This window comes from Lethenteron reissneri, chromosome 41 (assembly GCF_015708825.2).
Source record: "Lethenteron reissneri isolate LAM-NWPU_2019-01 chromosome 41, ASM1570882v1, whole genome shotgun sequence".
Classification (NCBI taxonomy): domain Eukaryota; kingdom Metazoa; phylum Chordata; class Hyperoartia; order Petromyzontiformes; family Petromyzontidae; genus Lethenteron; species Lethenteron reissneri.
This window is the reverse complement of record NC_083819.1, coordinates 9,682,951-9,699,325: the sequence shown is the minus strand read 5'-3', so window position 1 is coordinate 9,699,325 and position 16,375 is coordinate 9,682,951. Positions and strand designations below refer to the sequence as shown.

At 49.8% G+C, this 16,375-nt stretch overlaps 1 protein-coding gene across 1 annotated transcript in view; it reads right to left on the bottom strand.

Moving 5' to 3' along the window:
- Window positions 1-355: 355 nt before the first annotated feature.
- The window catches only part of ESRRB (estrogen related receptor beta), a 30,745-nt gene continuing 14,725 nt past the window's right edge, over window positions 356-16,375 (bottom strand). Inside the window, exons 3-8 of the mRNA XM_061568263.1 lie at window positions 15,788-16,008; window positions 13,328-13,444; window positions 12,085-12,198; window positions 7,066-7,227; window positions 5,353-5,622; window positions 356-2,405 (exon numbers count right to left, since the gene is read on the bottom strand). Coding sequence (XP_061424247.1) covers window positions 2,161-2,405; window positions 5,353-5,622; window positions 7,066-7,227; window positions 12,085-12,198; window positions 13,328-13,444; window positions 15,788-16,008 — 1,129 coding nt within the window. The 3' untranslated portion in view covers window positions 356-2,160. The remainder of the gene's footprint in view (window positions 2,406-5,352; window positions 5,623-7,065; window positions 7,228-12,084; window positions 12,199-13,327; window positions 13,445-15,787; window positions 16,009-16,375) is intronic.

The following is a 16,375-nucleotide window of genomic DNA, read 5'->3' as shown; positions in this document are numbered from 1 at the left end:
CCCCTGGAAAAAAGTGAGCGTCTCGACTACTTCGTGTAATCGTCTTAGCGGCAGTGAGGTCCAGTCTCTGGATGGGACGACCCTTTTGTCTCTGTGCCGAAACACGTGTGGGCGGGTGCTCATAGCAGTTGGTGGTGCCGAGTCGTTGGTGGAAATTCCACTTTCCCATGGCAGGACCCTGTCTTTCTATGGGATGAACACCTTTGACTTTTCCATAAAGCGGTACTTATTTATCGACCCCCTCCCCCAAGGAATGACGATGATGGGTTGAGTCAACGTATATATAATGTGCTGTGATATGGAATAAAACTCAACATACACAATTTATAATCAAGTTGCCAAACACCCGAGTAAATAAAACATTTGTAAACTTTTAAATACATAAATACAACTTATTTGTAAATATTAAATCATGGAAAGACACACTAATATTAAATCATGGAAAGACACACTAACTACAACTTTCATAAATACATACAATCGCACGACACAAATACGACTTGTGATCGTTAACACTCGGTGTTCGTGTGTTCATGCGGTGTCTGGTTCTGGGACCTCCAATTTCAGCCACTGGGGGTAAATACCTTCCACGCTAATACTGCATTTTACAAACTAAACCATGAATACATGTTTGCAGGTAAGGCCCACTGAGCTACATAGCTCTTTTTAAGAAGCGACCTGGCCACAAATGACAGCTCAACGAAGTGGCTCATCATGCGGACATTTAAAGCAGCCAAATGCTCTAAACGCGTCTTGTTGATTATAGATGTGGAGGGAGAAACCGGAGAAAAATACACGTGACCACGGGAAGAAAGACACACAAACTTCCAATATTCAGCAGGCATCAGGGTCGGGATCGAAACTACGACCTCCTGTATACCAGGCGAGGGAGTTAACGTCTCGCCACCGTGGCACCCTTGATGTGCAGCTGTTGTGAATTACTGGGTGATTGGGCCGAGAGGCGAGGAGCTTCAGTCTAGCAGTCGCCACATTTACATTAGGGGTAGGGAACGCATGGCCCAAGGGCCAGATACGGCCCGTGACTTCATTTCATGCGGCCTGCAGGCCATGAGGCTTACCACTTCGATAGAAGCCTGCAAATTACATTTATCCATCACCGCAATAATTTTCGCCGCGCCAATCGGGTACTGGAGGGGAATATTTTTGACCTGTAACATTGCATTCTAATTTTCGCGCGACCGGCCACTTTTGAACTGTGTGCGTGAATCCCTTGTAGAGATCTGCAAGCAGCTTCCAAGGGTTTATAATTAGCTTCGGTCTTGGTTCCGGCTGCCGAGGATGTCTCATAATCAGCGTTAAGCTACAGACATCATAGTATTGGGTGGTGTTCCACTCCCAAAAGCCACAACTAAAAAATACTGTTGACATGACCGGCGCTTCGAAGACTGTCCAGACAAACGTGGTGCTTCTGAGAATGTTTAAACACAGCAGCAACCATCATAGTGTACAATTAGTAATTTGAAGACTTGCACAAATCTTCAGCGTCGCTCCACCCAATGCAATCTCAATGCTAACATCAGTTATACTCAGACCGCTGGCCTTCTAATATCTTGGAAATAAAAACACAGCAGCAGCGCAGGCCACCATCATCATCTCACTATTGGGATCAAGACTCAACTGAAGCACAGTTCAGATGATTGGAACACTTCTGATAAATGTTTGACCAGAGCAGCACCCATCATCATCAACCCTCCGTTAGGCTTGAGTCTCAACTTAAATACTATGAACATGGTGTTTGTGATGAATTTTCAACTTTTAGTAGCAGCAACCGTCATCATCACCATCATCATCATCATTTTCCTTCTATTGCGGCCAAGACTCAACTACAACATTGACCATTCAACTGTGGTGCTTTATGATCATCACGATCATCGTCATTATCGTGGTCCCTCCATTGCGGTCAGCTACCACACTGTCTCTTTCATCATCGTGCTTGATCACCAAAATCAGCACCGTCACCCTCACCGTCATCATGTCCGCTATCATCATCATCATAATTGTTCAACAAAACAGTGTCTATACGGCACTGGGAATTCATCATCACCCTCGTCGCTGTCATCACCGACACCGTCGCCGCGGCAATTGTCTTCATCATCATCATCGCCCTCGTCGCCGTGCCTCGTTCGCACGACCAACTCGTCAAATCTTGGCCTCGAGCATCTCGAGGAAGAGCTTGTGCATGGGCACGCGGCCCTCCAGCTTGAGCGCGTGGAAGTGCTGCACGGCGCGCGCCGCCGTCTGGCGCAGCAGCGGCAGCGTCATGAGCAGCTTGCCGGCGCGCCGCGGGTCATCGCGCCGCGCGCTGCCCGCGTGCTCCCACAGGGCCTCGTGCAGCGCGTCTCGCAGCCGCTGCACCCCGTCGCCGTCCTCGATGTGTGTCGAGTCTGGGCGGTGCGGAGGAGATGTGGAGGTGGTGCAGAGGAGGTGGTGCAGAGGTGGTGCAGAGGTGGTGCAGAGGAGGGGAGAAGGAATGGAGGAGGCAGAGGAAAGATGAGACGGGGAAAATCGAGACAGAATTGAGACGGGCAGCAGTACGGACATCAGCGAAAGTGAGACGGAGCGATAGAGACGCGGGCAGCGAGGAATTCTGCGAGCAGGTGTGAGACGAATGCCAGTTACACCGGCAGCCATCGGCAGTGCAAATGGGAAGTTGTTAGTGACGAGGCAGAGGAGGCTATTGAACTCCTCGCCAATTTGGCACACTGGAGGGGTCAATTATAAAGAGACTTGAGGGATTCGCCCCCCCTCCCCCCCCCACGTGGACAGAGGGATTGAAGCAAAAATGGCATCTTGAATACTGAACGGTATGGATGATGATTATTCTCCTCATTATTGTGAGTGCATAGTTTTTACTGTTAAACACCTTTCACACATCATACATGTTTGAAAAGTTAATCGCTGGAGAGATGCTCTAGCCGACGGAGTGGCTTTAAAATCCTAAATCTGAGGCAGCGATTCAAACCGGCATCGAGCGTTGAATCGTTCTGGCTCCCATCCCCTCGGCTCCACGCAGCCATTAGTGCCACCATCTCCCTCGTGACCACAGTCACGCGCCCCAGGCCCTCCAACTCCATCACCTGTATTGTGGCAAATCCAGTTCGCACCCCGACCCCCTCACCGCTTGTAGACCTGGCGGCACTGCTCATGCCTGCAGTAGTTAGGGGCCGTCCATAAGTGACGTCACGCGATTTCGGACGATTTTTGACCCCCCCCCCCCTCGTCACACGGCGTCACAAAAAGTCAGACCCCCCCCCTTCAAATATGACGTCACAAAGCTCTGCCCCCCCACCCCCCAAAATAAAACATGCTTCAAATCGCTTTAAACTATTGTCATTGTAGTGCGTATTTAATGTGGCGCTGCACTCTGATGTTGTAGAACGTGTTGTTATATATTTATTTAAAGTCGCGCATTTTGATGTGACGTCACATTTCTCAACCCCCCCCCCCCCTCGTCACACATCGTCACAAATGTCAGAGGCCAGCGGCTATGGGGTTAGGCATCAGCAGTAGAAGCAGCGGACACTTAAACAATTTTATTTGTAAGGCCCACTGAGCTATGTAGCTCTTTTTCATAAGCAACCTGGCAGCGAAGTGACTTATCACGTGGAAATGTATAGCAGCCGAATACTCCAAACGCGTGATGTTGATTCTAAATGTAGAGTGATAAACCGGAGGATTTGGAGAAAAATCCACGCGACCACGGGGAGAGAGAGACACGCAAACTCTACATATACAGCAGGCGTCAGGGCCGGGATTGAACCCACGCCCTCCTGCATACCAAGCGAGGTAGTTCACATCTGGCCACCGTGGTGCCACACTTGTAGCAGTAAGGGAGACATCAGAGAGGAGAGACCCCCAACTGAGTGCGTACAACAGCGAGTTATTTACAGTAAATATAGAGGTGTAGGCGCGGTGTAAAATTAAAGTTGAGTTGCAACTACATGGCGCTAACCGTAGTGTAAAGCCGGCCAAGAAGGTTATAACACTCGTATTAGAGGAACGACTTCTTGGCCACGGCTCTATACCGCGGTAGCGTCGTGCAGCTTCAGGGAAACGCTCTCGTGCAGAACCGAGACGGACACCAGTAGCAGCAGCAGCAGAGAGGAGGACACCAGGAGACGTCGGTGGGAGTGTAAACACCACGGCAGGAGATGGGCGTCAGATAAAAGTCAGCCTCGATTCTATTACTTATTGCGCACGGATGACAGCAGCAGTGTGCTTCAGAAGCTCGTCGCCAGCGTCGTGGTCTGCTGCTAGCCACGACGGGAGGGCTTCAGCAACAGAGAGAGTGAGAGGGAGAGTTTGTGTCGCTTTGCAGTTCCTCCTCCGTTAAAGGAGCACAGATGAGAGTGGTTTACAGGACGGTCCACGAGTCAGCCTCGTGTAGCCACCAGAGAGACGCCAAGCAGCAGTCGCACAAATAACATGCACGAGCAGCAGTCAGACAGACATGAGACACCAGAAGAAGTTCAACATACACGCAATAGCGCAAGTAAGACATCAGGCAGACGACGGCCAGCCTGTCGTAGCACTAGGGGCTAGAGAGACACCAGGCAGCAGTGGAACAGGCATCAGACAGACACGAGCAGCAAAGTTAGACACCGGGGAGGAACCAAAAAAAACAAGGACAAAGGTCACCCAGAGAGCATTAACAGCCTGTTGGGGCAAGTGCTGTTCGCGAGCACATTAGAAGGCCGGCACGGCACACGAAGGGGTGGGTGTCCAGCACCACGCCCGGTCGCCTTTGTCTCCCTAGTGGCGATGTTTATACACCGTACTAGGTACTCATTTGAGGCTGGTTCGAACTAGGGGGAGGCCCCGAATCGTTTGAGAGAATCATCACCGGTGTTGGCTATGAGCGGGAATCGAACTCGGGCGGCCAGGTTAGTAGTGCAGCGTGCAAACCGCTACGACACTACCGCTCCCCTCTGGGGAAGTTGTCGTTGACACAAGCAGTGTTAGAGATCGCCCACTCCAGCTGGGCCACCCGATTGTTGAATTCATCGATGGCCACCAACTGTTGGTTCAATGACTCGACGCTGTCACCTCTGAGTCGCCCGACCACCGCAAAGCTCTCACTTGTTTTAAAGACATAACTCGAAATAATAATTTGCGTTGTTGTGCAGAATCTTAAACGACGCTATTAAACTATTTTTCTTTTACCAGGTAAGGCCGACTGAGCTATACTGTGCAGCTCTTTTTCAGAAACGACCTGGCCACAAACGATCGCTCAACGAAGTGGCTTATCACGTGGAACTGCACAGCAGCCGAATACTCCAAACGCGTGACGTTGATCCTCAACGTGTCTCTGGAAAAACTGTGGGCCCTCACCGGAGTTGGCGAGCGCTATCGCCTTGAGCAGCACGTACTCCTCCCTCTCGAGGCGCAGCGCCTGGTACTTGCCCACCAGATGGAGCATGGCCTGCGCCAGCTCCTGCAGTCCGGCGCGGCGCGCCAGCCCCTCGCCCAGCACCAGGTCGTCGGCGAAGACGAGCGCGCCGTGGCACGGCAGCGAGCGGAACACCACTCCCAGCACAAGCACCTCCATCCACGCGCTCTGCAGCAGCGACATCTGGTCGCCGAGCGACAGGATGGAGAAACCTGCGGTGGGGTCAGGGGTCGTCACAGAGCGTTAGCGAGGCCCTTGCTAGTGCCGATAGTGACCGAGTGTGCTGCTACGTTCGAAAAACGAAACCACTCTTGGTGGCGGGTTTAACGACACATTTCTAGATTTACGTGATCTAACCCTCCCCAAAAAAAACTCTATTATGGAAAACCACTCTTGGCTTCAAAACTAAATGGTAACAATTTACTTAAGTCAAGAGGGAAAATTATGATGACGAGAAACCTGCGGTGGGGACAGGGGTCGTCACAGAGCGTTAGCAAGGCCCTTGCTAGTGCCGATAGTGACCGAGTGTGCTGCTACGTTCGAAAAACGAAACCACTCTTGGTGGCGGGTTTAACGACACATTTCTAGATTTACGTGATCTAACCCTCCCCAAAAAAACTATTATGGAAAACCACTCTTGGCTTAAAAACTAAATGGTAACAATTGACTTAAGTCCAGAGGAAAGATGATGACGACGATGTTCGTGTGCCAAATCAACTGCCAACAACTAGGATTTGAACTCAAAAACCTTCCCATTCACACAAAGATTCGTGGTCATCATTATGCTCATCCTCGTCGTCATTTATCGTCGCTATCATCAACATCATCATCGTCGCCATCGTTATTTATCGTCGTGAAGAGCGGTGACTCCACGCTGCAGCCGCGCTTCCTCGGCGAACGCCCTCCTGGCGGTGTGCACGTCCACGGCGACAACGCTTGGTCAGCATGCCGGGCGAGCTCTCTACGAGCACTCCCTGCGAGCACGCAGGATGAGCGCTCTGTGCGAGGACGCAGGGCTAGCGCTCTTTGCGAGCACTTTCTGTGAGCACGCTCGGCGGGCATGCTGGACGGCGGTGGTGGCGTCCGTATCGAGTGCCCAGGGGTAACCGCGCCGCCGCCGCTGGGACATAGGATTACCATGAGATTTTAACAAAATCAATGTGTGCGGCTCACTCGGGCTGTCTGTCTGCACATTGGCGCTCGCAACGCAGGCAGATGTCGATACGGGTCATCGACACGTGACGACGACGATGACGACGATGTACGTGTGTAGCCCCTCAGTCAATACACTGCTGGATGACGTTCGCCCCATGGGTTATTTGATCATACAAATTTTTTTTTTTTACCAGGTAAGGCCCACTGAGCTATATAGCTCTTTTTCAGAAGCGACCCGGCCACAAATGATAGCTCAACGAAGTGGCTTATCATCATGTGGAAATTTACAGCAGCCAAATACTCTAAACGCACGTTGATTCTAAATGTGGAGGGAAAAACCGGAGGACTCGGAGAAAAATCTACGCCACCGTGGGGAGAGAGACACGCAAACTCCTAAGCAGATCCTGAGTTGGGGGAAGTAGGCGGTGTGAGCTAGGAGGTGGTAGGCGGTACGAGCTGTGAGGTGGTAGGCGGTACGAGCTGTGAGGTGGTAGGCGCACCCGGCACGTGCTTGGCCCAGCCGATGATGAGCACGAGCTCGCGGTCGGCGAGGTCGCACAGCGTGGTGAGCGCTGTGACGTCACACTCGGCCGCCCCGGGCCCCGCCATGGCGAACAGGCGGTCGGGTTCCACGACGAGCAGCTGGGAGACCATCTTGTTGACTGACGGGCGGACATGGGGAGCAAGAAGATAGATGCGGAGAAACAGAAGAGGAGGGAAGGATAGAAAGGCAAGAAGTTAGCTGGTGAGATTGACTACAGGTTGCTTTCGTTAGAGATAGACGCGGGATTGGAGTCAAGGGCTGGCCTCATGAGGTCAAGGCCAAAAGCATGTTATGACTAAGTCGGTGTGAAGGCCGCATCCTCAGCTATGCAGTTCGGAAACTGCCAAACACTTTGAAACAAAATTGATAAATGATATCTGCGTAACCTCACAGTTGCATATTAGATTCATGTTCGTTACAAAAAAATAATTGGCAATCAGTCAATGTTAAGCAATGTAAAGATAGCAATGGTTATGAGAGATATCCGAGTAATTGAAGTCGTCGAAGCAAGGACACCGGAGGGATTGTGTCAGGGAAGAGATCTGAGACGTGGTCCCAAAACGACACAGACAACAACACATACAACAACACAGACAACAACACAGACAACAACACAGACAACAACACAAACAGCAACACAAACATCAACACAGACAACAACACAGACAACAACACAGACAACAACACAGACAACAACACAAACAACAACACAGACAACAACACAGACAACAACACAAACAACAACACAGACAACAACACAGACAACAACACAGACAACAACACAAACAACAACACAGACAACAACACAGACAACAACACAAACAGCAACACAAACATCAACACAGACAACAACACAAACAACAACACAGACAACAACACAGACAACAATACAGACAACAATACAGACAACAACACAAACAACAATACAAACAACAACACAAACAACAATACAAACAACAACACAAACAACAATACAAACAACAACACAGACAACAACACAGACAACAACACAAACAACAACACAGACAACAACACAGACAACAACACAGACAACAATACAGACAACAATACAAACAGCAACACAAACAGCAACACAGACAACAACACAGACAACAACACAAACAACAACACAAACATCAACACAGACAACAACACAGACAACAACACAAACAACAACACAGACAACAACACAGACAACAACACAGACAACAACACAAACAGCAACACAAACAACAACACAGACAACAACACAAACAGCAACACAAACATCAACACAGACAACAAAAGAGACAACAACAAAGACAACAACACAAACAACAACACAAACATCAACACAGACAACAACAGACAACAACACAAACAACAACACAGACAACAACACAGACAACAACACAGACAACAACACAAACATCAACACAGACAACAACACAGACAACAATACAAACAACAACACAGACAACAACACAGACAACAACACAGACAACAACACAGACAACAACACAAACATCAACACAGACAACAACACAAACATCAACACAGACAACAACACAGACAACAACACAAACAACAACACAGACAACAACACAGACAACAACACAAACAACAACACAAACATCAACACAGACAACAACACAGACAACAACACAAACATCAACACAGACAACAACACAGACAACAATACAAACAACAACACAGACAACAACACAGACAACAACACAGACAACAACACAAACATCAACACAGACAACAACACAGACAACAACACAAACATCAACACAGACAACAATACAAACAACAACACAAACAGCAACACAGACAACAACACAGACAACAACACAAACATCAACACAGACAACAACACAGACAACAACACAAACAACAACACAGACAACAACACAGACAACAACACAAACATCAACACAGACAACAACACAGACAACAATACAAACAACAACACAAACATCAACACAGACAACAACACAGACAACAACACAAACAACAACACAGACAACAACACAGACAACAACACAGACAACAATACAAACAACAACACAAACAGCAACACAAACAACAACACAGACAACAACACAGACAACAACACAGACAACAACACAAACATCAACACAGACAACAACACAGACAACAACACAAACAACAACACAGACAACAACACAAACATCAACACAGACAACAACACAGACAACAATACAAACAACAACACAAACATCAACACAGACAACAACACAGACAACAACACAAACAACAACACAGACAACAACACAGACAACAACACAGACAACAATACAAACAACAACACAAACAGCAACACAGACAACAACACAGACAACAACACAAACATCAACACAGACAACAACACAGACAACAACACAAACAACAACACAGACAACAACACAGACAACAACACAAACATCAACACAGACAATAACACAGACAACAACACAGACAACAACACAAACAACAAAAGAGACAACAACACAGACAACAACACAGACAACAACACAGACAACAACACAGACAACAACACAAACAACAAAAGAGACAACAACAAAGACAACAACACAAACATCAACACAGACAATAACACAGACAACAACACAGACAACAACAAAGACAACAACACAAACATCAAGACAGACAGACAACAATCACTTGTGCACACAAAGACAGACAAGAACAAATAAATAAGAAAGACGGACACACACAGACATGGCAGATACATCGAGATGGGAGTACTTTAGGCAAGCATAGATTAAGCAACCTTTACCGCAGTCCATAATATACGTTTTTTTGTTGGATTAGATCGTGTAAATATATAAATGTGTCGTTAAACCCGCCACCACCTGACACAGCCAACTAGTAAGGTTTGTCACATAAATAGAACACGCCAATTCGTCACTAGTACAGCACTAGTGTATAGTGTAGTAGTGTATAGTGTAGTAGTGTATAGTGTGGTAGTGTATAGTGTAGTAGTGTGTAGTAGTGTGTAGTGTATAGTGTAGTGTAGTATAATAGTACAGCACACCGGTGTGTTGGAGAGCAAAGCCACAACATTTACAAACTGAGCACGACGTTTCGCCAGTAATTACAACTAGCTTCATCAGGCGACAGCCAGATTTGTGGAGAAATCCTCCTGGATCGTTCCTTAAATAGATGGATTCGTACTCCGATTGTAAATGTTTGGCTTGGCTCTCCAACACACCGATGTGCTATACTAGTGACGAATTGGCACGTTCTGTTGACGTGACAAACCTTACGAATTGACTGTGGCAGGTTTAACGACGCATTTATATTCACGCGATCTAATCCAACAAAGAAAAACCTGAATGGATATTGGTTGCGAAAGCCTACGTGTTAAACCTCACCAGAGTGTTCAGTCACACTGTTTATTGACAGAAGTAACAGTAAACTATAAACTTGTATTTATTTATTTTACCAGGTAAGGCCCACTGAGCTATTTAGCTCCTTTTTAGAAGCGATCTGCCCACAAATGATAGCTCAACGAAGTGACTTATCACGTGGACATTTATATCAGCCAAATACTCTAGAACGCATGTTTCTAAATGTGGAGGGGAAACCAGAGGACCTGTAGAAAAATCGGCGCGACCGCTGGCGGAGAGACATCGCAAACTCCAAATATAATACAGGCGTCGGGATCGAACCAACGATCTCCTGTATACCACGCGAGGTAGTTAACGTCTCGCCACCGTGACTCACGTTGTGGGTGGAGATGTGAGTCATTGATTCGCGGCATCGTGCCATAAACCTGGTGGCCCGAGTTTTGATTCCAGGGCACGGCTAAAATGAGTGGCGAGTGATGCCTGAACAGGTCCTGGACACTCCTGTCGCCAACCCTTAACTGATGAAATATGGGGCCTTCATCCAGCAGTGGACTGACAAAGAGTTGGGCAATAGCTCTTCAGAGCAGAGAGGGCAACCAAATATCGTGGCAGTTTGAGGAGGAAAATGTGGAATTTCCGCCACTTGCTCGGGGTCACCAAGAGAGGCGAGCGCCACTGATGGCGCGTCTGTGTGGGGAGAGACGCTGCGGCTTGGGTTGGCAGGTGCAGCTGTTAAAGCCGAGTCTTGGGGGGGGGGGGAATAAGAAAAAATTGGAGACGTGGATCGTTGAAATTTAGAGATGGGTAATAAACAAATGGTTGAACGCTGATTTGCTCCATCACCCGGGATGCGCCTGACCTCGGCTGATCTCGGAGTTGGGCAGCAGATGGCAGTGCAGCACGACTTGTGGTTATAGTTGCTTGTGAATAAACGCCGAGAACGAGACGAATGTCTCGCCTCTTCCGGGCGACTCCTCTTTTCCGTGTACTAACGTGAGAGCGTGACACGAGCCGTCGCGCGTTAAAGTGATGCTGACTTGATGCAACGGATGACATTAACCCTACCCCCTGGTCCTGCTTGAACCACGAGCCCCGATTCAGACGTCTTCTTGTGAGGCCAGCGTAGCACGGGTTTGTCCCGGCTCGGCTCAGCATTGTTGCCAGCGGAAATCGGCGCCACACTGGCGTGGCTCGGATATGCCAGTGGGAAAGGGATATAACCAGGCCCGGACTGCCCTATGGCCGGTGGGCCGGTCTGTGTGGGGAAATTGCGAATGTGATGAGAGTAAAAAATAAAAAAATATTTCATTACGTCTGTGTGCGCTTCATTGCTTAGTTACGCTCTCAGTTGGCTACTAAGTCCCCATATTCAGCAGCCCCCAAAGATTCTTCCTCACCGGCCACCCACTTGTGTGTTTGCACCCAGCCCCCAAAGGGCCCAATGAGATCGCACTGCAGTTCGGGGCCCCGGCGTGTGCTTTACAAACAAATGCCTGGGCCCATTTCGAGTCCCAGTCCGTCACCGGGTGTAATAAGGCCACCCTTCGGGTGTACACGAGCCGCTCGGCAGTGACCTCAAGGGGGTCATGCGGGAGGAACCCAACGAGTCCTCTCACCGGGCCGCTTTGCGGGCTGCAAGGCGGCGGGCGGCTGCAGGAGGGCGCCGCTCTCCGCGTCAATCCGACGCTTGTATTTCTGTCGTCCCCCACGCACCCTGTCAAGACGCACACCTGCACGAGAAGACACAGAGATCCCCCTGTAACAATGTGGCTTCATGCAAGATCGTTGGGCCAGTGCTGTTAGCGAGCAGCATCTGTCAGGGCTGGCACGGCACACAATGGGGTGGGTGGTCGGCATCAAGCACTGCACCAAGCACTGATTTAGGGCTGAATGAACATAGGCGAGGCCCAAGACTGATTCAAATATACACCACTCTTATTAGTCACGAGCGGGAATGGAACTTGGGTCGCCGGGGTGAGCAGTGAAGCGCGCTAAACATTGCACCACCGCTCCCCGTAACAAAGACAACAATCCCCCATATAGCCTTAACACATTGTAGGAGCAAGTGCTGTTAGCGAGAACCTATGAAGACCGGCACGGCACACGAGGGGGTGAGTGTCTAACACCACGCCCGGCCGCCTCGCACCAGGTACTCAATGAGTCGACCTAGATAAAAGCGGGGAATCGAACCCGGGTCACCAGCTTCGTAGCGCAGCGCGCTGACCGCGACGCTACCGCTCCCCCAACACCGCCGCTCCATCGCCACCCAATGCGCTCGCCAACACGCGCGCAGAGCCGAGCCACCCGGCCACCTCGAGACGGCGCCGCTGCCGTTGGGCCGCGTGTTCGGTGCCGTCCGTGTCGCGCGCGCAGAGCCGAGAGCGGCGGCACGAGCGGCTGGGTGCGGTGCCACCGCGTGCCGCTGGATGACGACCGCTGCTCTGGCCCTCCCTCCCTCCCTCCCCACCCACCCAACTCCTCTCTCTCTTCTCTCTAAGTCTTTTTTTTTACGATCAGTGGAAACAAGAAGATGCTCGGTGTAGTCGGCACTTTGCTTCGTTCATCATTTCGTAATTTTTAAAAAAAATTACTTTGCTTTATGTAAACCCCCACCTCTCGCTCACTCTCTCGCTCACTCTCTCTCTCTCGCTCTGCACGCAGCCCTTCTCGCAGTCCGACGGCCTCCGACGGGTAGCTCATAACTGCATGCAGAGCTCCCCGTCATCTGCCACCGAGCATACGGCCTCCTCCATCGCCCACTGCTCCTTGAAGGCCGGCACGGCGTGGGTCAGCCGCGCCGCATGGCGGAACTCCAGCCCTCACACCCTGGCTCCGACCAGAGCACGCTCTCTCTCTCACCTTCCTTGAGCATGCCCACTCGCAGGCACTTTGTGAAGCGGCACGCCTGGCACGACTTGCGTCTGCGCTTGGTGATCTCGCACTCGCTCGCCGCAGGGCAGCTGTACTCGATGTTACCTGCACACACACACAAATGGCAAAGATCCCCCGTGTAGCCTGTAACAGACTGTTGGGGCAAGTGCTGTTCGCGAGCGGCTATGAAGGCTGGCACGGCACACGAGGGAGTGGGTGGCCAGCAGCATGCCCGGCCGCCTTTGTCTCCCCAGTGGCGATGTTTACACACCGCACCAAGTTCTCTTTTGAGGCTGAGTCGACCTAGGGGAGGCCCGGGACCGTTTCAGATAATTGTCACCGGTGTTGGTGGCCTTGAGTGGGAATCGAACTCGGGTAGCCGGGTTCGTAGCGCGGTGCACTAACCGCTACACCACCGCTCCTCACACGCAAACGCAAAGACAAAGATCCCCCGGATAGCCTGCGCACACTCGTGAAGCAAGTGTTGCTGCGAGCGAGCGCCGAGGAAGGCCGGCACGGCGTGGGCACCGCGCCTCCTCGCCCGCTCTGTCACCCCGATGGCCGCGCAGGCTTCTCGCGCTCTCTGGCAGCGAAACATGTCAGAGCTGAAGAGGTCCCCAACACAAGCAGCCGTCCTCAGGTGAAGAACGTCGTGAGAAATATTTTATTATGTTTTATTTTTATTATTTTTATTATTGTATTATTTCCCTTCTACGTGACTTTACCGAAAGAACCAAGAAGAAGGTCCCCAACACTCACACCGCAGTCTCCACACTTGCCCTGCCATAACGTCTGAAACCAGGGGCGGTTTCTTCATTAGGGCGATTGGGCGACGCACCACCAATGTCATTGAACCACAGTCACGCGAGCCGTCACTGCAGCCTCTGGATATAGTCCAATCAGCGTCATGTCACGTTCTGTGGAGTACCGCCTCTTTTGGGGCGATTTCACTCCGGCTGAGAATCGCCCCGAGTGTTCCCATAGACTTACATTCAAAGATGTTTTTTTTTCGAACGGGGGGCGCTCCAATGCATTCTCTATGGCTTCCGGGAGGGCTCGCACTAACGTGCTTACGTCATCATACGTGCTTACGTCATCATACGTAAGCACGTTTCATCCAACAATATAATTTGTGGCCACCTAGTGGAATCTTTAATAAAATAAACTTGAGTGGTTTGTTTTAATAGTGAGTATAGAAACAAACAAGATGTATTGTAAGAGTCACTTTATTTTTCATTAATATTAATGAAGTGAAGTTGCCTTTACATGCTTAAGCTGTTAATTTATCCATTGCATGGGTGGACCTTATCCTTATCAATCATCCAGACATTTGCCCCCCCCTGAGAGATTTTGCAGGAGCCGCCACTGTCTGAAACGTAAAATAAAAGTCCTCTTCTTCACTTTTCATTAACTTTTTTTTTAGTTGCTACTTACCTTTCTGGTGCAATGCGTTGCACGCGGTTGCAATTTATTCCGCTCGGTCGGTGTTAGCCACCGAGGTCGTGACGGGTTTCTTGTTTTTAATTCCTGTTGCTCCATCACCCAACTCCCCAATCCCCGGTACCGTTCCCGTACGACTGCAGTTCGCACCGATGCACTACTTTATTGAGAGCGATATTGGCACATGAAATAAAGATCGTTCGATCCATTGGTTCACTGCGATTGACATTGTGCTGATGAGATGTACCCTCGGTGTTGGCGACGAGGAAGGCACCAACCGACGACGAGACCGCGTCAAGGCAGGATGTGAACGTGGACAGCAGAGGGAGGTTAAGTTCATGTCGTCAGTGGCGACTTAAGAGCCCAGACATCGTCGGCATAGGGGCGGATGGCTTTTAAAGTCAGCAGCAGCCTCCTGCTTGCACGGGCAGGGTTGGCAACAGCGGTGGATCCAAGGAATGAGGCGGTGACAGGGGACAAGTTACCCAACGTCTCGAGACTCGGAAACCGATAGTTCAACTGAAATGTGCAATGTTATTGAGGGGCTGTGTGTCCTTGTCTCGATGTGGTCTGGGACTGTTCTTGCTGTTCTTTTTGCTGCCTTGCCCAAGCTCGGGAATTGGTGTACTTATGCAGTGTGAACTTATATAATTTATATCTATTTCAGGTATTTATTTGGAGTGATTTGCTTACCTTTCCGAAACTTTGCCCTCCTGTAATTTCTTGTTGTATTGCTTGTTGTTGCAATGTTCTGACCCACCCCGACTGGACATCCGTGAAAAAAGAGCTTCTTTGCTCATCGTATTTCTCCAAGGATAAATAAACATTCTGATTCTGACATTGTATTGATCATAACCCAAAGAAAACACACCGAATGCTTCACTTAATGATTGTAGATAGGGCACCTGTTTTTAAAATCTTGACATTTCGGGACCATATCCCACCCCCATCAGAAAATGTCCTGCCCCGCAGGTGTGAACGTGGGCGACTCGGCCCCCGACAACCCACCCTGGATGGTTCGCTTGAAGAAGGCCTTGCACGCCTCGCACGAGGCCACGCCGTAGTGGTAGCCAGAGGCCACGTCGCCGCACACCAGGCACAGCTTCTTGGGCACGGGCGGCCCGTGCAGCGCGAACGTCTCACAGGCTGAGCGGCCGCCAACGCCGACTCCGAGGCCTGGGCCCAGCGGCCCTCGCGGGAAGCCCGCCCCGTGGTTGGCGTTGCCACCTCTGAGGTTGAGCAAGAGAAGACAACGACAACAATGGGCGTGCATGGTGGCAGCAGCAGTGGGAGGGATTACACTGGTCAACACACTTTTTCTGGCATGAGGTATTCCAACGGATTTAAGGTAATTTTGGGGTGCTGATTCCAAATCTGGCATCAGTTTTTTGTCTATCACATCAGGTTTTTGAGAGATCAAATATTGCATTTTCAATAAAAACTGCAGAAGAAAAAGTATCAAATAAATGTGGATATCTACATGAAATGATGTTATAAACACACTATCTAAAAATAGAGCACCATATTTTAACACCAAAGCAGTCACTGACTCGCAACAACTTGCAATCATAAGTGACAGAGTTAATTGCGGGCAAA